General features: G+C 33.2%; 7 protein-coding genes and 1 pseudogene across 10 annotated transcripts in view; 4 read left to right on the top strand and 4 right to left on the bottom strand.

The window, feature by feature from the left end:
• The window catches only part of LOC116352572 (dentin sialophosphoprotein), a 4683-nt gene extending 1082 nt beyond the window's left edge, over positions 1-3601 (bottom strand). The window contains exons 1-5 of the mRNA XM_031785281.1: positions 3282-3601; positions 2397-2478; positions 2213-2332; positions 2007-2104; positions 37-617 (exon numbers count right to left, since the gene is read on the bottom strand). Coding sequence (XP_031641141.1) covers positions 37-617; positions 2007-2104; positions 2213-2332; positions 2397-2478; positions 3282-3326 — 926 coding nt within the window. The 5' untranslated portion in view covers positions 3327-3601. The remainder of the gene's footprint in view (positions 1-36; positions 618-2006; positions 2105-2212; positions 2333-2396; positions 2479-3281) is intronic.
• A 368-nt stretch (positions 3602-3969) lies between these two features.
• Positions 3970-11691, top strand: LOC116352368 (translocation protein SEC63 homolog). Of its 3 annotated transcripts, none has more exons than XM_031784907.1 (10): positions 3970-4130; positions 4325-4559; positions 4903-5030; positions 9010-9591; positions 9680-9908; positions 9980-10273; positions 10343-10469; positions 10542-11081; positions 11150-11187; positions 11265-11691. In XM_031784907.1, exons 2-10 carry the CDS (start codon positions 4436-4438, stop codon positions 11435-11437), a joined length of 2235 nt encoding a protein of 744 aa, XP_031640767.1. In that variant the 5' UTR covers positions 3970-4130; positions 4325-4435; the 3' UTR covers positions 11438-11691. The 3 variants fall into 3 exon arrangements, with proteins under 3 accessions (XP_031640767.1, XP_031640768.1, XP_031640769.1); XM_031784908.1 differs by having other exon boundaries at positions 3970-4210; XM_031784909.1 differs by lacking the exons at positions 3970-4130; positions 4325-4559; positions 4903-5030 and adding an exon at positions 8724-8906.
• An 80-nt stretch (positions 11692-11771) lies between these two features.
• On the top strand, positions 11772-13946 carry LOC116352369 (pyruvate dehydrogenase [acetyl-transferring]-phosphatase 1, mitochondrial). The gene is made up of 4 exons (XM_031784910.1): positions 11772-12275; positions 12341-12479; positions 12541-13468; positions 13551-13946. Exons 1-4 carry the CDS (start codon positions 12144-12146, stop codon positions 13756-13758), a joined length of 1407 nt encoding a protein of 468 aa, XP_031640770.1. The 5' UTR covers positions 11772-12143; the 3' UTR covers positions 13759-13946.
• A 290-nt stretch (positions 13947-14236) lies between these two features.
• LOC116352371 (inhibitor of growth protein 3) lies at positions 14237-16593 on the bottom strand. Its single transcript, XM_031784912.1, has 5 exons — positions 16413-16593; positions 15911-15982; positions 14958-15825; positions 14599-14872; positions 14237-14528 (listed from the first exon to the last, which is right to left on the bottom strand). The coding sequence occupies exons 1-5, from the start codon at positions 16438-16440 to the stop codon at positions 14415-14417; spliced, it is 1356 nt and encodes a 451-aa protein (XP_031640772.1). The 5' UTR covers positions 16441-16593; the 3' UTR covers positions 14237-14414.
• Positions 16594-16851: 258 nt separating this feature from the next.
• LOC116352370 (pleiotropic regulator 1) lies at positions 16852-18685 on the top strand. The gene is made up of 4 exons (XM_031784911.1): positions 16852-17120; positions 17204-18082; positions 18160-18398; positions 18470-18685. The coding sequence occupies exons 1-4, from the start codon at positions 17008-17010 to the stop codon at positions 18622-18624; spliced, it is 1386 nt and encodes a 461-aa protein (XP_031640771.1). The 5' UTR covers positions 16852-17007; the 3' UTR covers positions 18625-18685.
• Positions 18686-18722: 37 nt separating this feature from the next.
• Positions 18723-20306, bottom strand: LOC116352374 (uncharacterized protein CG1161). 2 transcript variants are annotated; one of them, XM_031784914.1, is made up of 4 exons: positions 20088-20306; positions 19854-19972; positions 19545-19788; positions 18723-19008 (listed from the first exon to the last, which is right to left on the bottom strand). In XM_031784914.1, exons 1-4 carry the CDS (start codon positions 20160-20162, stop codon positions 18850-18852), a joined length of 597 nt encoding a protein of 198 aa, XP_031640774.1. In that variant the 5' UTR covers positions 20163-20306; the 3' UTR covers positions 18723-18849. The 2 variants fall into 2 exon arrangements, with proteins under 2 accessions (XP_031640774.1, XP_031640775.1); XM_031784915.1 differs by lacking the exon at positions 18723-19008 and adding an exon at positions 19100-19422 and having other exon boundaries at positions 20088-20301.
• Positions 20307-20426: 120 nt separating this feature from the next.
• On the top strand, positions 20427-22416 carry LOC116352373 (GDP-mannose 4,6 dehydratase). Its single transcript, XM_031784913.1, has 4 exons — positions 20427-20702; positions 20773-20934; positions 21013-21286; positions 21356-22416. Exons 1-4 carry the CDS (start codon positions 20619-20621, stop codon positions 21934-21936), a joined length of 1101 nt encoding a protein of 366 aa, XP_031640773.1. The 5' UTR covers positions 20427-20618; the 3' UTR covers positions 21937-22416.
• Positions 22334-22624, bottom strand: part of LOC116336760 — a 6211-nt pseudogene continuing 5920 nt past the window's right edge.

Below are 22624 nucleotides of genomic sequence, written 5' to 3'. Positions count from 1 at the left end.
GTTGTTAGTTTTTCAGGTTTGTCCGCATCATTCGATGTAGTTTCTTTGTTAGGTTCCTCACATTCACCCTTGCTATCACCGGATTCACTTTCGGTATCGGAATTATTTTCATTATTTGTTTTTGTCACATTCGAATCTAGATCCTCAACCTTATTTTTTTCAGTGGACTTATCGTCAGAATTCTCCTGCTCTTCGCTATCTTTCTCAATGTCTTCTACATCTTTGCCATCTTTTTCAATTGACTCATGGGGTTCTGTGGTGTCAACGTTTTTCTTAGTCATTTCATTATCCTGTTCTTTATCGGTGGCATCATCTGATTTTACCTCCTTGTCAACGTGTTGATCTTCATCACTTTCTGCTGTGTGAATTGATTCTTTTTCATGCGTTTCACCTTTTTCTTTATCCAATGCACCAGGTTGTTCATTCGTTTCTTCAGTTTCATTTTTCTCATTTTCATCATTGATATCTTCAGTATTTTTTTCTATGTCTACATCTTTTTTCTCATTTCCATCAGTACTTTCTTCGTCTTTATTGTCATTTTTATCATTCTTTTCAACATCTGCTGAATCCTCTTCCGACTTTTTCTCAGCATTTTCATTTGATTCATCGTCATCCAACTAATTTCCAAGTTATAATGCATTCAACCAGAGAGGTGGATTTTTTTTCATTAGAATAGGAAGTATTTATTAAATTCAATTTATTTGGATTTTTTCAATCTTAATACAAAGCATACATCTTCATGCAAGAGCATTGAAGTGACTCCAAAAACAAAAGTAACTGGATTCAAATTTGCATAAAATAAAATGTATTAGAGTTCAATAAATAAATCCAAATAAATTTTATTTGAAAATACACGAATTTTTTTTTTATTATTTAATAAATTGTTCGTTTAATCATTCAGCAAAATCAAACTTAAAGAGCATCAAAGCATTTTCTTCACAGCATGCTTATATTAAAATATTGTTATCATCAAAATATACAACGAAGTAAAATTGTATTTTCAAATATTTCGGTGTAGTTTTGTTATCGCTTTTGCACACATAATCGGTTTTAATTCATCACAAATAAACAAAAAAACAATAATATAATAGACTTAGAAACATTTATTTGCTAAATTTCCAATGTAAAAAATAAAGGAGAATGTTTACATGATTAATACCATATGTCAATTATAATTTTAATTACATTAGTTCTATTATTCTTATAATCATTTTTGCCGGAATTCTTTTTGCAGCGAAATTTTGATTGTCATAAGGCCGCAAAATTTAAATGTATTTGAGTTGTTAGGTATAGATATATTAGAGCTACTCAAGTCTTTGCTTGATAAGGTAAATAACAAAAAAAAAAAAAAAGGTTAAAAGGTTAAATATGGGTTTATGCCTTGGTTTATGCAATAAACCACTTGAATTCTCTATCAAATAAGAAAGTTATTTTAATAAATGCAGTTAAGACAAAAATGCATGATCATTAAATTAGGAACAAAAAATTGCTAATGATTTTAATAAATGAAGAGTGCATGAGTCGGCTCTTATATATGAAGCGTATAAAAATCAAGAGACTTGCATCTCAAATTTATTGCATTGTTTTTATGTTGTTTCATTACTTTTGTTAATTATTATATTTATTATTATATTATCTTTCTTCGGTTACCGTTTTTGTGATATGTTAAACAGTAAAAAAAACAGTTCCAAAAGATTTACTTCTTGGGTTGCCTCAATTTTTAAAAGAATTACAAAGAATGATCAGTTATTTTGGTCCTATGGAATGTATTGAATATTTGTTCTGGGGAGACATGAAAAAACTTTCCACAAACGTTTCAGTTTTGGATAATGTATCGGGAACCTTCGATTATGAAATGTTTTATACTTTTTTTAAAAGTCGGGGCATCCCGTTAAATATGATTACTTTGTAACGCGCAAACAGCAATTTGTTCGTATCTCATTGTTTAATGTTTTGTGTGTTATTTGTTTAATCCCTGTTGAATAGTTTTAGTTGTCATTGCTAACCTCTTTTTTGCCATTGTTCTCTTCAACAGGTGGTGCCAATTTTAGGAATTGTTCCAGTGTATCCGTTTCGTTTGACAAATCAAATTCATCGTAAGAACCTACGTAGATTTGTTAAATTTTTTTCACAAGAATCAATCATTAATATTATTTATCAAAACTTCGATCAGCACTATTTGCAATAATAATACTAAATAAATGATATTTACCACAATATTCCTCATTTGAAAATATTTGAGGCGGCAATGCGTGTCTGGGCTCTTGGTCACTGATGGTGGCACCTTTGTTAGTTGATTTTTCTTGCATAAATTCTTTCTCACCTTCCTTTCCTATTTAAAACAATTGATTAATATGTGAATTTATGAATCGGATTCCATTTCAATTTGTTAATACCTGGCTCTGTGATGTCAATCACTTGATAGTCGATATTTTTACTGTCGAGGATCATCAAAACTCGTTGTTGTCGCTTCTTCACCTTAATATGAGAGTCATGATAAATGTAATTCCCAATCATAAATTTCAAACGATCAATTCATAAAATATTGATGCAAAGTTATACTAATATTGTTTAAAAACATTATACTGTTCGTCACTTGATAAATGTAACATATGATTTAGTGAAGTTTTTAGACAAACATATGTATTGATATCAACCGAAAAGATGAACATGATAAAACAGTTATATAGTCGATTATGTGGAAAAAAAATCACTCGCACATCACATATAGCATCACATATAGCATAGATAAAATGGAGCGAATAAGCCACAAAATAGAAACAAAATAAAAATAAAGTGTCTAAGTGTTTAAAAATAGACACACTGTGAATAATAAGAATGAAAGGCCGAAAAACAAATGGCGAAACGTTCGACGCTAAATTAAAAAAACAAACAGATTACTATGATTGGAAAATCTATTGCGAACGATGCGAAATAAAATGAATGTGTTTGATTTCAACTGGAAAGATGACAGATTTTTCACATTATTGCAACACCGTCTATGATGGAATTTCATAAATTTCTATTCTAATTTACGGTGTCGGCTTCTTAGCAATAATTGCAATAATGATTATCAAATTCATTTAATTGTAAGTTATTTAAAGCTTTTGATGGATGATTCATTTTTTATTATCATATTGTAAAATGAGTTTTTGTTTTGTAATCATATTCACAAACCCACAATATAATTTTTCAAGAAATTTTACGGAATCAATCATACATTTTCACATCAAAATTACAACTTTTGGAAGATTTATACAAAATGAAAATTAAATATATACCTCTTTGTTGCCGCTCATGCCGCTGATATATACTTTAAGCACCATTTTGCTTGTTTTTTCCGTTTTCCGACACAAAAAATATTATAAGGATTATCAAGTAATTTATATTATTTACCGTAATAATTTGATTCCTTATGAAAATAAGAAATCACTTATTGACGTTAAGATATAAATCAAAATTGACAATGTTTCTATATATTAAAACCAAAATGTTGCATAAAATTCACTATACTGATGATGGAGTCAGTTTGGTTCACGCCTAAAATTCTTTGTATATTTTCTTTCATTTATGTCGTAAATGACAATTTTGAATTACTAATAACATTGATGGGTTTGCCTTGATAATTTGACAACCGAATTTCGATTCGCTGACCATTTAAAGTGTGGTTCAGTGTTTACATGCTAGGGTTGCCCAATGGGTTTCGTTGCTTTTATTTTAACTATCTTTAATAAAAATAAACAATTTCCAAATTTCTCTAAAAAAATACAATTTTTTTTTAAAAATATTCAGTCTGAATAATAATTGAATATTTTAAATAAATATATAATATATTTTTAAGCAAGAGAAGTACATAGATTGATTTGACGTTTCAAAATGTAAACGCGGTTAACACATTGCTGTTGTAACAGTCATAATAGTGTATAAGTATTGGTTTACTTAGCCAAGTAAGCTTTCTTTCTTGGAAATATCTCCACTGACACGTCTCGCTTAATGTTTTTTTACGAATAGAAATTTGTTTTTTTTTTTCTTATTATTTCGTTTGTGCACTGATTCTCATTTGATATCTGCCTCTTTTTTGTTCAATTACATTAATTTGGTCGATTGGGCTGCAGACTATTATCGTAAAAGTAAAACTTTATTCAAGATTCATGAAATCTATTTCGAAACATACCATTTCAAATCAATACTGAACGGATGAGTTGTTCATGTTCGTATCAATTTGACATAGAAATATATTTGCGTCGATTCTGCACCCTTTTTTTGTTTTTTTTTTATTTCTGCATAATTATTTTAAAAACCAAATATCTTGTGTGAATTTCAGATATAGTGAATATTTTACGATTTAGAAAAAGTAAATTATATATATTGGGTGTATTGAATACCCCTCAGAAAGTTTAAATTAATGTCAATAAAATAAACAACGTGTTAAGAAATGGCCGGACAAAAATTTCAATACGATGAAAGTGGAGGAACATTCTTTTATTTTTTACTATCGTTCTTGGCATTGATCCTCATACCAGCCACACTCTATTATTGGCCGCGCAAGAAAAAAGAAGGTACGTGTCATCAATTTTAAGTAATTCGTCTAAACATGTTTGCCACATGAATGAATGTGATGCTTCAAACATATGAATTAATTTGATCTGCCGAAGTATTTTTGAAATATTACTTGTTTTGTATAAATGATTATGGTTCACGTCTTAAGCGCCGATATTAAAATTGGTCAGCTATTTAGCTTTAAAGCAATCAACATATTGTTGACATCATTTGAATGAACTCAACGGTAGATGAAAATTACATTGCAAATGCCTTCAACTGGCACTAGAACTATGAATAAAATTTAAAATAAAAATAACATTTTTCAATATATTATGAATATTTTTTTTTCTTTTGATACAGATCCAAATAAATATAAAGATGAATGTCAATGCCCGAGTTGTATCAGGAAACGGTTGATAATTGCTACCTCAGAACCGTATAGATTTCTAAAAGAACTTTTAGTGAAATCATTAATAATCGCAGGATGGGTACTATAAAAATTACTATTCCATTATTACACTGTAAAATAGAAGGGATTAAATATTAATGATTTGGGATTAAATTTTAGCACTGTAGGATTAAATTTAAATACTTACTAATTGTAGCGAATTGTAGGACCACGTTGAAATCCCGCACAAAACCCAGGGCTTACGGCCGAGAGCTCCGCGCTTGATCCAGATGAGAACGCAATGTTCGTTGTGTTGTTTGTTGATTCTGAAAATGACAATGATTATATCAATTTCTAAATATGAACGTAAATTAAAAGTATGTGTAGCTTCAATTGATTAGATAAATTCAAAGCAGAATTATTGAAATGATTACATACTTGATTGGATGCTGCTCGTCTTGATTGTCGAGCTCGTGCTGGTGGTGCTGGCGGTGGATCTCCTCCTCCTGCATTTTCTTCTTCTTCTTCAACATGCCGTTGAAAAGCTGGATGTAGCTCTATATTCATAACAGCACACCATCCTGTTTGTTTGTAAGGAATAAAAAAAAACGAATTCATTGTCTATTGTTCATTGACTTGTTCATATTAAACTGAGAGCATATCAATTTAACAAACACAAACCTTTGTAGAGAATGTTACGACCTGCATTTGCATCACGATTCCAGGTGATAGTACGCCCAATTTGAGTTTTCTCTTCATATTTACGAAATTTTGATGCCATACGTGGACCATCAGTACGGGGACGATGTTTTCGTTGCTGCGTCAATTTGCGATTGCTTTTTCGTGATTCAATCGGACCTTGGGCTTTTCCAAGCACATTTTCTCCACACAATGGTTCGCATCCATGGCATGTGAGATAGCGATATTTCTCCTTTACTTTGCCTCTTTTTGTCGGTTTTTCAAGTTCACGGAAGCACAACGAACATAATTTGGTCGTCCGAAATTCGTCCACCTCGACCACTGTACATTTACGGCGACGTTTCAACTTCTCGAACAAATCTCGCACCTTCGATCGAATATATCCTCGGGCTGGTGAATCTGCCGCAATGAAACGATCACCGACAAATATGAACGTTTGCTTACCATCGATGAGCTTGGTTGCATATGCATCAAGTGCTCTATTCGTGTCAATGTACTGGAGAAATGCTTGCAAAGCGTATTCATACTGTGTGTATGCTGTGAACTTTTCTTCAAAATGACGCAAAATATGATCAGCATATGATTTATGGTCTTCGGCTCGTGGACCAGGCTGCTCATCAAATGACTCACGATGTAGACGCATCTTTTCATCGATTTCAGTTGTCAACTTTTTGCGCCATTTGTTCCGTCGCGATGAATTTATCATATCTTGGTATTGGCCCGATGTCAATCGAATGATTGTTTCAGTGCGATTATTTCGATCGTTGAAATTGTTAATGCGCACACCACCAATGACCAAACGTAGTCCAGGATCGAGACCATACACTTGTTGGCTTTTCAGAAGCATATCTTGTGTCTCTTTCATACGCTCTTCATCGTCTTTTTCAATGATGAATTTTGTTCGTTCCATCAAAAATGACATACCGACACCATCTGTTTGAATGGAGTTGTCGAATTTTATTGTTGCATGGCCATCATTTTTGTTTCTCGGTTCTCTTTCGATGCTATCGATGTCGAAATACAGACGCCATAATACATCCCATTCTTTATTTTTGATTTCTTCCTTCTGTTTTGGGCCGCCGTTTTTATTGCGAAATAATCGATGTGGACATTCTATCTGTCTCAACATGCGATAAAACACTCTACGATCAATTCGAATGTAATGTCTTTCGAACGATGACGTTGGTACCACGGTGAAATTTCTGTATTCACGAAGCTCGGTTCGTTCACCTCGCTTCAATGCGGCTTTTCGTTCACGTTCATGATTGCGAATGTACCTATTTTTGTATATTTTCCAAAAAATAAATTGATAAAATTACTCGTGTGATATTTGTAGAATTTTCAAAATGGAAAAAAATCGCATAAAAAATACAATCGTTTGATTCACAATAATAAATGAACGAAAACTCACTGTTGCAAATTCAGGAATATTGGTATGTATTTGAACCAATTGCTTTCCATAGCAAAAAAGTACCCTTTCCCATCGTCGAATCGGATTGGCTTTAATGTATTTTCCAGTTCCCACATCAAATTCAGGTCTGGCACACAGTTGGAGTTTCGCTTGAATAAGAAATCCATGGTGTCATCAATTTGTGCTTTGCTCGCGTTTTGATGTGTGAAAAACTTTCGGATGCGTGAGTGAGCGTGCATACAAATATTATTTTTGTAATTTGTATAAAACATTTGTACTGCGTATTCAACTACATTCCCGAATCCTCCAATTACTGGAGCTCGAACACCGTATTTTTGGCAATAGTACCAAATGCCGTAACACAACCTGTACCCGCTTTCTCTGGCGTCGTTAAATGCATGCTCAATGAACTGAACGCCGTAAAACCAATCTCGAAAAAAATTTTTGTCGACGAATTGAGTATAGAATGCTTCGATTTGCTCGTCTGTACTGCGCTTGAAATGATCACTGGTGAAATAATGCAAATTCAGTGCACCCAATATGTAGCACCGTGTCATTTCTAATACGTATACGTCAATCAACTGAGCAAATTTTCCAGTGTTAATGGGCAGATTCACTTTTAAACCTTTTCGAGCACTTTTTTTAATTGTTTGGTGTTCTTTAATTTTTATCTTCTTTCGTGGCTTAAACGCCGATTCGTGATTCCGTTTGCGACCGCTCATTTTTAGCAACTGTTAACGTATTGGAATCTCCACCGATATTTATACCTCGAAATATTGATGAATAATCAAAATATATTTTGATAAATATAAAAGTGCCGGTTTGAAAATATTCAGGCCACTGTTATATTTATCAAAAACTACAATGACTATGATAGACTATGCATGCCATCAAATAAATTTATTAATTATACTCAAAAATCGGTTGATTTAGCAATGTATTATTGTTGATGAATTTATAGGTTCCTGGTATTTTAAAAACAGGCCTCTAAAAATTTATCAAAATATACAATCACCGATTCATGTGATCGAACGGGTTCACAATAAACAAATATCAATGCGTTCATTTCACTCTTGCATAAATACAATTTCATAATTCTGCAGTCCGATTTCAAATGCTGACAAAATGTTCGCTAAATTACACTCCCAAAGGTGTGATACGGAATTTATGTTGATATTCGATGCAAAAGAATCTTATTGAAAATCATTCGTCAACAAAGCAAGAATTAATCTTTCGTCAACACGCATTTTACGATAGTGTTTCGGTTGTTCAAGATTCTGATGGATTTTGAAAATTTTGCAAAATGTTTGCCATGTTACCCTTTTGAAAAAAAATCACTGAGCACACAAAAGCGGTTGTGACATTGAATGTTGATATTGATGCGAACCGACCCAAAATTCTATTGAAAACCATTCGCTAATCAATTCTTTACTTTGTTTTCACTAGCTATAAAACATTTTATCAGAAATCTAATAAATTGCACAGAAGCGATGGAAAACAGGATTCTATTGAGAATTATATTCTAATAAACAAACTAATCGAAATTCCAACAGAAACAAAATTTAGTTTTTTCGACAACGGTGCAGGTGATTTACACAATAAACATAAGACCGTGAAAGGTTATGTTTGCAATCGAATGACAATGACAAGCATTTGAAGTTTCATGTAAATGTCAATACAATATGAAACAGTGTTCCAAAGGAAGATTCATTTTGAGATATTTTTTGACAAACAACAAAAAAGTGTTTATTGAACTCAAGTTAAAAAAATATAAAATGATCCCATTGGATTACTTTTTAGTCCTTTTGGATTAATCGTAGCTGAAAATCCCAAAATACTAAATATTAATACCACCGATATAAGAGTGTAGTCATTTAATTTTCATATTCTCTTCCATTACATTCCATTACGTTCCAGTACATGTTGATTAATTTCCATTAATCCCATTTTTTATTCTAATCATCCCTAGGTACTGTTAGGCTATTTAACGTATCGAGTATCACAGTTTGATTACGAAATGTCCAATTTTGATCCATATGAAATTTTGGGATTGGAGACTAGTGCATCGTTGTCGGAAATTAAACGTGCCTATCGTAAACTCTCACTTTTACTGCATCCGGATAAGGAAACGGGTGATGAAAAAGCGTTTATGAAATTATCAAAGGCGTACCAAGCATTAACGGACGATGAATCACGCAAAAACTGGGAAAAATATGGCAATCCAGATGGTCCGGGCGCTATGTCGTTTGGTATTGCATTGCCGTCATGGATTGTCGAAAAAGAAAACTCGGTTTGGGTACTTGGATTATACGCACTCGTTTTTATGGTCGCACTACCAGTTGCTGTCGGAACATGGTGGTATCGCTCAATCCGATTCAGCGGTGATAAAGTTCTCTTAGATACTACACAATTATATTTATACTTTTTCCACAAAACTCCACAAATGGCTATGAAACGTGTCATCATGATTTTGGCTGCTAGTTTGGAATTTGATAAACGACATAATTCGCAAGTTATTGAACGGCCATCGGATAATGACGAGGTTCCTTCGGTAAGAAATTCTCATCGATTTATTGTGAATGGATATTTTTATGAATAATTTTGAGGAATGAATGTTAATCAATCATTTTGCATTACAGCTAATTCGTCAGTTGCCAAATTTGAATGAAAAATGTAAGGAAATACCTTTGTGCAGGATGTATTCGGTGAAAACTCGTGCTATTTTACATGCTCATTTGAGCCGTATCGAACTTAATTCAGATACGCTGGACAAAGATCGCCAACTTATCGTTCAAAAATGTCCATATTTAATTCAAGAGATGGTTTCCTGTGTCAATCAATTGATCATGTTGGCGTATGCACGTCGAAGTAAGTACTTGAATCATTTAAACGTTTTTTGTTACGAAAATAACTTTAAAAAAAAATCTCTTTTTTTATAGTTTCAAAGCTGCCGAGCATTGAAACCATTGAAAATTGTATGAAGCTATCGCCAATGATTATTCAGGGTTTATGGGAGTTTAAATCTCCATTCTTACAGTTACCTTTTGTATCCGACGATCATTTACGTATGTTTTCAACGAAAAAGCGTCACATCAAGAATTTGCAACAATTTGCGCAATTAAAACCAGAAGAAAGCCGACACATTCTTAAACATTTGAGTGATTTTGAATATGAACAAGTGATACGTGTTCTAAGCAAAATGCCATTGATCGATTTCAGCATTCGATGCGAAGGTAATTGAAATTTTTGAAATTGAAATCAATCAAATGTAAACATTTCAATTAATGAGTTAATCTTTACAGTCATTGATGATGAGAACACCAACGTTGTTACTGCTGGTGCAATAGTCACTGTTACAGTTACATTAGTACGTAATAATATGAGCGAATTGTTTGGTAATACAGATATTGCGGAGAAGCAAAGCATAAAGTAAGTTTTAAATTTGAAGTATGTTATCTTCTCTTTGGCAAAGCATTTTTCATTTTATTTCTTTTAAAAAAGTGACGATGAAGAGCAACCGGATGGCGATGGAAATGAGGAGCAAGCACCACCACCACCACCAGTAAAGCGCTCAGCATGGGTGAAGCCTAGCTCACGAAAACCCCATAAAGGTGGTGCTGGCGCAAAAAATAAGCATAAAGGAGGAAAATTGAAGCAAACAATTATTGTAAAACAGGACAATACGAAAGTAACGCCCGCAGCAGCTACAAAAGACGAATCTGAGTCAGACGGTATGGCGGGTGATAGTGACGCTGGTTCAGATCGTTCATCAGATAATGAAGAGAAAAAGGTTTCATCGGTTGAGGATGATGATGAGGAATGGGAAAAGTTCCAGAAAAAATTAAATAAGCGCGAAAAACTTGAGGGCAAATCGAAAATATCACATAGCGTACACTGTCCATACTTCCCAGAAGACAAGCAAGAATATTGGTGGACGTATATTTGTGATCGAAAATCAAGAACACTGCTGACAGCACCATACCACGTCACAAATTTAGTTGAACGCGAAGAAGTTCAATTAAAATTCACGGCACCAAGATGGTAATTCATTAATATTTATACATTTTATAGAATTTTTTATGAAAATATATTTTTTTTTTCGTTTTTAGGCCAGGTGTTTATACATTCTCAGTGTGTTTGAGATCAGGTATGTTTAATAGAGAACATTTAGAATTTTCAAGTTTCCACTGAATGAATCAATCTATTTTTTTTATAAAACGACAGATTCTTATGTGGGCATGGATCAGCAGCTTGAACTAAAATTAGATGTTAAAGAAGCATCGGCTGTGCCAACAGAGCACCCACAATGGGATATCAGCGAGTCCGAGTCCGAAAAAGAAGATCCTCATGGAAATGAAAGTGAATTCACCACAGATTCATCTGACGAGGATGATTAAATCTGTTTTGAAATGAATTCATCGGAATATTTTTGGTCTATATATTCTTTCTTATTGCAATTGAATCTGCAGTGGCGTTAATAATGTTATTAAAATATTACACAAATATTAAAAATAAGAAGAAAAACAACACAATAACAATAACAGTCGCGGATCACTTCCGATTCAATGTTGTTTATATGAAAGGATTCAGTTTTTTCTAATTTATTTTTGATAGGAAATTCAGTAAATAAACTAATAATATTTAAAGAAAATGATTGTTTCAATAATGCGCACATGTATGACGTTTATTTGCATATGAAATGATGACTTTTGGGATAACGACAATTCAATGCAATCGTAGATATTCTTCAAATTCATTTACCGTATCAAGTGGTGACTAACCTCAAAATTTTCACATCTGTCAAAATTCTACCGAAATGTCATAAAAATACCAAATAAAGCAATGATAAACAATGTCGCAGTCCATATCGTGAAACTGTGATCAAAGTTTGAATATTTTTTGTCATTTTGTCAACTAAATTTTGTAATTATTTACATTTTTCAAAATATTCGATCAACAGATTTCAAACTATGTGAATTTTTTCATTGAGCCGGACCCAATTATTAAATTAATTCGAAGGATTGTAGAAATGTGCTTTTAATGTGCAGACGTAAATAATAATATATTTATAAAAGAAATCAGCAGGACAAAAGAATCAAACAAATGCTTTCTCTTACTCAACGCCTTACTTTTGGTGTTCTACAGAAAAATTATGATTTTCATAACAGAAATGGTGCACGTGTTCTCGTCCAATACTATCGGTCAGCAACTAATGTTAAACTCACACCACACGACGTAAGTTCTAATAATATAATAATATTCTCACATTTTGAAGAAGTTTAAACGATTGACATTATTAGGTCAATAGAATTCTATACGAGAAGGAATTTACAACAGATTTTAATGATTCCCCGATAAAATGTTATGATTCAAATCAAGTGGCATCCAACAATCCGCTTGAGGATCGAAGAAGCGAAGCTTCCTGCTTATTTACAAATGGTAAACCATTAAATTTACCAGCCGAAATTTGTGTTGTATTGAATATTTGAAATATTTACAGGTTCTCTATTCGGTGTATTCGATGGCCATGCTGGTCCGTCATGTGCGCAAATAATTTGCAAAAGATTAATGCGTTACATTGCAACTAGTTTGGTTCCGCCAGACTCGTTACGAAAAATATTGAGTAAAGGGGCAAAAAGTAATTCATTTTTGCAATGCCATAATGATAAGGTTGACTTTGTTCCTGAAATTGATGCGATATTTGAAAAGAGTTTTGCACAATATGCGCAAAGTTTGTGCTATGAAGATTCGAACAATTTTCAAATAAGTGCTGCACTTCAAAACGCTTTTCTCCAGCTTGATAAAGATATTGCATCAGAAGCACTGGAACACCAAACACCACGAACGTTATCGGTTGCAATGTCTGGAGCGGTTGCTTGTGTTGTTTATATTGACGGATTGGATATGCATATTGCAAACACTGGTGATTGTATGGCCGTTCTGGGCTCGATAAATGAAGCTGGTGAATGGGAAACAAAGCGCTTATCTAACGAACATAATTCGGATAATTTGGCCGAAGTGAGACGAATCACAGGGGACCATCCACTCAGCGAACGCGATACAATAATACGTGGTGAGCGATTGTTAGGGGAATTGGCTCCACTACGAGCGTTTGGTGATTTTCGATACAAATGGCCCGTGGAAATTCTAAAAAAACATGCTGTACCCTATTACGGTGATCATGTAATACCGCCCAATTATTTAACACCGCCTTATTTAACTGCTGAACCGGAAATAAGTTACCATTTAATAACACCACGCGATCGATTTTTAATTATTGCAACGGATGGCATATGGGATTTTATGTCACCAACACAGGCCGTCAAATTGGTCGGTGAGCATATGATTGGAAAAATATTTTTGCAACCATTTTTCCCAAAACGGAATCTCAAGCTTAGCGAAATTGCCCAAATGCTTTCACAAAGAAAGTATGTATCTCTATTGACTACTATAAATTATACTCAAATAAAATGTATAATGTTTCTATTTGATTTTATTGGATTTTTTCAGAGCTGGAATGAAAACAAAGCCGGCTGACAAAAATGGTGCTACACACTTAATTCGAAATGCGCTCGGTGGAACCGATTATGGTATTGAACATTCAAAACTTTCGCATATGTTATCCTTGCCATCGGATGTGGTCAGACTGTTCAGAGATGATATGACTGTTACAGTGATATACTTCAATCAGGATTATGTTCGAAATGCCAGGCCATAGAACATTTTTAGTTTTACTTATTAAGTGCAATGTAATTCGCTTAAAGGACTGAATTAACTTACATTATGTTGTTTACAAGCCGTCAGCATATTTCATGCCATTGGATGTGGCCGAATCAGAGCGATATGATTTAATAAAATCAATTTATGTATTGAATGTTGATTAAAATATATTTGAATTTTGTCTTACTTGTATTATGAATTATGAGTTATGAGTTATAATGTGCAATTTATGAAAACAGAGATTGAACAAAATTTACTTTATTATATCGTATAGTTTTCAATAATTTTGTACTTTAAATATAATGTACTTTTTTTGTTCAATCAGTTTCATATACAAGAAAATCAAAAGATTTCGTACATTTTGTTTTTTTTTTTTTCTTTCTTGTATTTTGAAACAATCCTAAATGCAACGTCGCAAAGAGTTGATACAGTTTTTTGTGGTATTTTGTGGTTTGTTTAAAGGAAAAGTTAATACATTTGATCACTTTAGAGAATTCTTTCTTTATTGATTTGTTTGTAATTAGTTGGGAATCTATTATGAGAGTTCTATGAAATTTACTTTTTTGAACAAAAGTAAAAACAAGATACAATTACTAAAAGTAATTATGCGGTGGAACTTGGTTACACCAAACGTATACGTAACGACAATACAAACTATTTACGTATTCCTCTTCTTTTCATCGATGCCGTACATTTCGGACAATACCATTTGCCTTTGGGTGGCTGTGTGATGCCAACACATGGATAGTGGAACCATTCAAATGGACACTGTAACATTTTTATAACGCAAAATATTATTGTTTGATTAACATTGGTTCATAAGTATTCGAATACTTACAGCCTCATTATCACAAGCGACCATATCACCATATGATACTTGGTTACAAACACAGTATCGTGGTTCATTTGGGTCATATGACCAATCTCCATCTGTGGTCGGATCAACAACGAGACCATTGTCACCAAGCAACATTGCCGCTGACGGAGATTCTGGATCCGTTGTGGAGGTCAAAATTGACGGTGTTGGTGTATGCGATACGTTTGCATTTAAACTAAGTGAAACTGGAAGAGGTGGTGTACCATTCGTTGGTATATTTAAACCAGGAACTTTCCTAAAATGAATTTCAAGCGAATTAGAAAAGTATAAGAAATGAGATGAATAAACCATTTGATGATTTTCTATAAGTTTTAACTAACTTTTTCTGACGTCGATTGTTTAACGTATTGCCTTCACGTTCTACAGCTTGAAGGGCATTATGAGCGGCACCGGCCAACTCTCGTCCTATTAACAATTCATGAGAACCACTTGTCGATGAACCATGAATCGCTTCATATGATGCCTTTAAACTTGCTGTGCGCCGGCCTTGTTGCATTTGCTGTGTAGCAACAATTGCTTGGCTAGCCGCTGCTGCTATAGCATTACCGGCACCAATGTGTTGTAAATTATATGGTACACTCGTCTGGAGTGTCGGTGTATTTGCTGGCAGAATAAGTGACGAACTCGATGAATGAGCTGTATTATTCGGTGTAGTTGCAACATTTGAAACGGGTGTACTTAGGGCCGGACGTTTTTCTATTGGTCCAACTGCCGCACTTGTACTGCTGTTACGTCGTTTCTCTGGCCTCGCTTTGTATTTTTCGCGATTTTGTGGCGTGTTCATGTTACTCGAAATTGCACCAAAAAATCGATTCTCTTTCTGACTATTACTTGCATTAGATGTACTATTACTTAATATGTTATTACTGTTTATATTACTATTGCTACTACTACTATTTCCTTCTAGTTCAAGTGATCGTTTCTCCAGTATTTCTGTGATACCATTGTGGTCAGCTTCTAACTCGCATTTGAATTTGAATAACTCACTATCAAGCCGACGCAAATAACGATCAACAAGATCGTACATCAGACTAGCCAATGCGACCTTTTCGTCCGCATCCTCCAAAATTTTGTAGTAATCTTTGCTGATTTCGTTGTATTCATCGTCGGCTTGTGTTCCTTGCAATTCGCCGCGCGCACATCTTGAGAATAGACCACGGATTCTTTTTTCTATTTCATCAATGTGGTCTTTATTGTTGTTTTGAAATAAGTAAAATGTTAAAAATCCACATAATGCCATAATGAGAATTTTATTTTGTCATATTGAACTTACTTTGGACGGTTAAGTCCATTTCACGCATATCAGTAAATCGATCTCGAAGCTCCTGTGGCAAGTGTTCGATCACTAAAAAATTCAATTAAAATCGTCTTATTCGGTTTTAAACTGTTATATCGGAAAATATTGAAGTTCGCGCCCAAAAATGTCAACCACCACATATGTACGAGCGATACGCATATTCTTTCTAACTTGCAAATTCCAAGAAATATCATTTCAATTTCAAAATTATTCGTAAAATCCAAATCGTATTTTCTTTTTACGTGAATCTTATGTTGAAGTTAAATTATTGAAGGAGACTTTGAGTTTGTTACGAAAATTTTTAGAATTTATAAATTTTAAAATGTCAAAATACACATTTTTGTTTGGCTTTTATTCACACAACTTAAGCATGTATGTGTGTGGTAATCAAAGAAAAAAAGATGGCGATGAAAAAACCTTAATTTAAACTTTTTTTACCTCACATAATTCATGTATAAATAAAAAAAATTGCACTTACTCTCCAAATAATCTTCAAGGTACAACATTTTTATATTTTTCTGTTCAATTTAGTGACTCCAATTTAAGATTGATTAAGTTTTTGCTTTATAATTAAAATGATTGATTTCAAAGTAGTAATTCACTATTAGAATGTAAAAAGTGTAGATTTTGCCGTTGTAATGGTGTGAGGCTGTAGCGTCCATTTGACATTTACAACGTGGCGCTAAAATCGCGCTCATTTCGTTTATCAACAAGTCCTGTTCACACTAAGGTCAATGTTAAGTAGCATGCATTTATATATTTATGTTTGCGAAAATCGAATTTTGAATGGTTTTCTATCAATCGTTGAAAGTATTTAAAAGCGATTGTTTTTTCAAATTATTGGAATGTTCATTGAATCATTTGGCTTTGTATTTAATTTATGTCATTTGTTCAACCCTGGTGTGTACTTTCGTCTCGTGTGAACAAGGATTAAGTTAAACGTTTGAGTTGTGTGTATAACCAAACACGATACAAATGTCATTGATCAATATACAAATTTTGAAACGAAATTTTCGGCTGTAAATTAAAATAAAAAATTAAAAGAATATAACGAAGAAGAACTTAAATTCGAAATGGAGGAAGTGCAACGCCATTCAGTGCATACGTTGGTTTTTCGTTCATTAAAACGATCTCATGATATGTTTGTATCTAATCAAGCTCTTCTCCCAGAAATCGACGAGGACCTGTGAGTATCCATGACTTTTTTTTACTACTTTTTTCATTTATAAAATAAATGATGATGATTAATTGCAATTCGCTTTATTGTAGAGAACGTAAGAAAAGAGAATTAAAGGCACGAGACACATATGACTATGTGTATGACCGTGTGAAGAGTCAAAGAAAAGATCACTCACAGCATTCGGTGAAATCGCTGAATGAAAATGCACAAGCACATGCTGAAAAGGAAACCAGTTCAAGTGTTGAAGAATCAAGTTCCATGTCAGCTTTGGTTCCAGTGACAAGTACAACTGCATCAGATAATTATTATATCAGTCAAACATCCGTTCCAAGTAATCAATTGCAATTGCAACCAAAGAAGGCGCCATCCATACCAAAACCAAAATGGCATGCACCATGGAAATTGTGCCGCGTGATATCCGGTCATTTGGGCTGGGTTCGATGCGTTGCTGTTGAGCCAGGCAATGAATGGTTTGCAACTGGTGCCGCCGATCGTGTTATTAAAATTTGGGATTTGGCTAGTGGTAAATTGAAACTTTCACTAACTGGCCATGTAAGCACTGTTCGCGGTTTGGCAGTGAGCTCAAAGCACCCATATCTATTTAGTTGCGGTGAAGATAGACAAGTTAAATGTTGGGATCTAGAATATAATAAAGTTATCAGACATTACCATGGTCATTTATCAGCGGTTTATTCAATGGCATTGCATCCCACAATTGACGTACTTGTAACGGCGGGTCGTGATTCAACAGCGCGCATATGGGATATGAGAACTAAAGCAAATATTCATACTCTCTGCGGTCATACAAATACTGTTGCTAGTGTCGTAGCTCAAGCTACCGATCCTCAAATTATAACCGGCAGTCACGATTCCACGGTTCGATTATGGGATTTGGCAGCTGGAAAGAGCGTCTGCACATTGACCAATCACAAGAAAAGCGTTCGAAGCATCGTTCTACATCCCACTTTGTATGTTGACATATATACTATTTTAACATTCAAATTCCAAATATTAATTCATGATTATTTTATTGAAATATTTTTAGGTACACATTTGCATCAGCATCACCTGATAATATTAAGCAGTGGCGATGCCCCGAAGGAAATTTCATTCAAAACATTTCCGGTCACACAGCGATTGTTAATTGTATGGCTGTCAATACAGATGGTGTCTTAGTGTCAGGAGGTGATAATGGTACTTTATTCTTCTGGGATTGGAGAACTGGTTACAATTTCCAGCGATTCCAAGCACCTGTACAACCTGGTTCAATGGATAGCGAAGCGGGTACATTATCAATCATTTTCGTTACATTTTTCCATTGCCTTTATTCATTTCATTTTGTAACATTGCCATAGGTATATTTTCAATGACATTTGATGCCACCGGAACACGTTTAATAACAACAGAAGCTGACAAAACGATCAAAATTTACAAGCCAGATGACGAAGCCACCGAGGAAATGTATCCAATAAATTGGCGACCAGAGCTCTTGAAACGACGCAAATTTTAATCTTATTATACTCAAGTATATTCACATTCAAAGTGTAAAAGTAAATAAGTAATATGAGAAATGAAACAATTTTGTTTTTCTTTATCCAAGCATTTAATATATCAGCTAAATATTGGGATCGAAACGATTTGAAATAATTGACAAAATGAAAATATCTTAAAAAACTGAAGATAAGATGACAACTGACAAAAAAAGAAACAAATTTTGATTTAAATTTTGATGATTTCAATTCAACATTGTGTGTCGATCGTAAATATTGCGTCGTTGCTCGCGTACTTGTCTTTTCCATTTATCTTGTTGATGTCCAACACGATTCAGAACATTCACTCGAACACCCAAATCGATCGAATTATTTGCTGAGTTCGATATTGTAGTAGTATCATCCTGTGCGAGAGCGAGACAATATAAAGAATGTGTTTTTCAAGTCTCTTTTTAGATACAATAAATAAATAAATTGTTTTTTTTTTTTGTTTTAGATACTGAGGACATAGACATAAAGATATAGTAGGTAGTGTAAAAACATGTAAAAATAAAAAATGCAAGCGTTTTTTTTTTTAATTGTATATACTGTAAAGTCATATTTGATAAAAATTTCAATTATTTGATTTGGGCGAATGTAGCAACAAGACAATTGCTACACCAAAAATATATATGACGGTAAAAAAATACACTCCCGGTTCACTTTTACGGTCATTTGTTTTTAAGTTTGTGTATAAATAATAATTTTTGTTCGAATAAATCAAATAAAGTATTATCTAGCCAACCAAGCGTCTACTCTATCTACGACGAAACGTATCACTGGAATAGAATAAATAACATAAAGAAATAAAACGAAACAAAAACAACAAAGCAAAGCAAAAACTAAATTTATAAGTTTAAATTTAGTAAGGACGGGGAAAAAAGCTATTAATTTAACATACTTCTTCATTTGTGTGCTCTAGGTAGCTGTTTTTGATGCGCTTGTTGAGCAGAGGATCCAAACAAATTAAAAATAACATATAGACAACAAGCAATGATATCACCCAAATTACAATGATAACAACCACTTTAATGATGGCCGTATTTCGATTTTCATATTTGCATTCGCATCTTGGGCAGAATTCGGGTCCTTTACTCAATGGTATTTTATCCTTCAGACGCGGTAATACTACACCATCACAATTACTGCAAAATTATCAGAAAAAATGTGTTGTAATCTTTTTATTTAAATATCCAGCACAAAGTCTTACCATTTCGACGGTGGAACATTCTCGATGAATAACCACCGTTCGTTATTATCTGTTTCATTTGAAACAGAAGTTAGACTAGGGCAAACACATTTACATCGTTTGTCTTCATACGACTGCAACTATTTATATTTAACAGAAATACAGATAAAGATAAAATGAAAATGAACACGCAACAAAAACAAAAACAATGGCATAGTTATTATTTGGGATGGATTTTATTTAATGCGCACTTACACTGGCTGATGGAATTAATGTAAATAAAAAAATCACAATAATCGTGCAATTAAAGATATATCTATATGTGAACATGTTTGCTAATTTATTTGGTAAATATTTGAAGCAAAATTTTTAAGTTTCATTCAATTCAAAATATTTTTGTATACTAATTAAAAATTGAATTAGTAAAAAAAATGCTGCTTATGTATCTGTATTCACTAATGCATATACTGCCAATATTACGAATGGCAGATTTGTCATCTGTCAAAATGCTACTGTCAATGTAAATAGGGAGTAAAATAGAAAATGCAATTGATTGCAGCCCTGAATTGATTTAAATCAAATGTTTGGTTATTAGAAGTGGCTACGAATTGTCAAAAATGAATTAGTTTACTATGAATTTGTTTACATTTTTTAGTTGTATGACAAATGCCACGCAATTGTGACAAGTGTTAAATGTACATTTAATCTATAGATAAATTTGATAACATACATATATAAACTGTCCAACATTGAACAAACGAATAATATCGAAAGAAAAAATTAACAATGGCTAATAATCAAGTGTTAAATGAAAAAAATGATATAAGCGATGATACAAAGGTTGCTCTAATAACCGGCATAACAGGACAGGTAAATTATATTCAATTTTGGAATAAATACTGATTGACGAATTATGATTATTTGTGATCTTTTTTCATAGGATGGTTCTTATTTGGCTGAATTTTTGCTTGAGAAAGGATATATAGTGCACGGCATTATACGAAGAGCAAGTACATTCAATACGAGTCGTATTGAACATTTGTATGCTGATCCGAGCAGTCATCGCGAAGGAAGGATGAAGTTACACTATGGTGACATGACGGTATTTATTTATTTTATATTACTATTACAATTTGTTTTTTTTTTTTTTTAATTAATTTTTGTCCATTCACTTATTCAGGATTCTAGTAGTTTGATCAAAATTATATCAGCCATTCGACCGAATGAAATTTACAATTTAGCTGCACAAAGCCATGTAAAGGTGTCTTTCGATCTCAGTGAGTACACAGCTGAAGTTGATGCCGTTGGTACACTTCGACTGCTAGACGCAATTAGAACGTGTGGCTTGGAGAAAAAAGTAAAGTTTTATCAAGCAAGTACGTCTGAACTTTATGGAAAAGTAGTGGAAACACCTCAAAATGAGAAAACACCATTTTATCCGCGATCACCTTACGGTAATTATGGTTTTCTTATTTAATTTTTCCAAATTTTGTCTATGATTAATTGAATTCAATCTTTTTCAGCTTGTGCCAAAATGTATGGTTTTTGGATTGTTATCAATTATCGTGAAGCGTATCAAATGTTCGCATGTAATGGTATTTTATTTAATCATGAATCGCCTAGGCGCGGTGAGAATTTCGTAACACGAAAAATAACGCGGTCAGTAGCCAAGATTTCGTTGAATCAAATCGAATATTTTGAGTTGGGAAATTTGGATTCGCAACGTGATTGGGGCCATGCAAAAGACTATGTTGAAGCAATGTGGTTGATGTTACAGCAAAAAGAGCCACAAGACTTTGTTGTGGCAACAGGTGAAACGCACAGTGTCCGTGAATTTGTCGAAGCTTCATTCGGTGTAATTGGACGAAAAATTCTATGGCGCGGAGAGGGAGTGAATGAAGTAGGTGTTGAGGCTGGTACGGATATTGTACGTGTTAGAATAAACCCAAAGTATTTTCGTCCAACTGAAGTTGATTTACTTCTTGGAGATGCATCAAAGGCACGCCAAGAACTTGGTTGGAAGCCAAAAGTTTCATTCTTAGATCTAATTAAGGATATGGTTGCCTCTGACATTGAACTGATGAAAAAAAATCCAGTCGCTTGAAGAATTACTACAAGCACTGACAACTTATATTTTGACCTTTAAACAGAAGAAACTTTTTCAGATTTATCACTTTTATTATGTAAACAACATATATATCGATCAAAAGAAAGATTTGGGACTGAACTTTCAGCTCTCTTAAATCTCAACTTGTTTTTAAAAAAGTGACCTAAAGCTGGCTAAATTAGTAGTAACAGAATAATGATTTTAATACAGACTTTATTCTAGCACTAATTTTTAATTCGCTTGCCAGTCAACTATTTTGTCACGAAATAGTCAGTCATTTTCTTGCACATTCAAATAGCTTATTGCCATTCCGATACACATTTGATTGAATAACTGCTCTTTTTACCTAAAACGCACATTTTTAATGCAAAATATTCAGGGATATTTTTATAAGCTAATTATATGATCCCTAAATGCGTTCAATTTTCGTAAACAGTTATATGTTGTTATATAATAGAAATTGGTGGTGACAGTAGTTTTTGTTTGCATAAATAAAATTTATTCAATAATTTTTAAGATATTCTAATGTATTAAGAATTAATTAATTAATTGAAAGAATAAAATATCTTTCCAAAAAATGTATTTTTGAAAAATCAATCGAATTAACAACACGATAGCCAGAGAAATAACCAACTGCCGGTAATACGAGGGTCACTATTTAAGTTTTTTCAAAAACATATATAAG

The sequence above is a fragment of the Contarinia nasturtii genome, unplaced genomic scaffold (genome assembly GCF_009176525.2).
Source record: "Contarinia nasturtii isolate CC-2019 unplaced genomic scaffold, AAFC_CNas_1.1 Cnas_scaffold_187, whole genome shotgun sequence".
NCBI lineage: Eukaryota > Metazoa > Arthropoda > Insecta > Diptera > Cecidomyiidae > Contarinia > Contarinia nasturtii.
The sequence above is the reverse complement of the archived record's forward strand: the minus strand, read 5'-3'. Positions and strand labels throughout refer to the sequence as shown.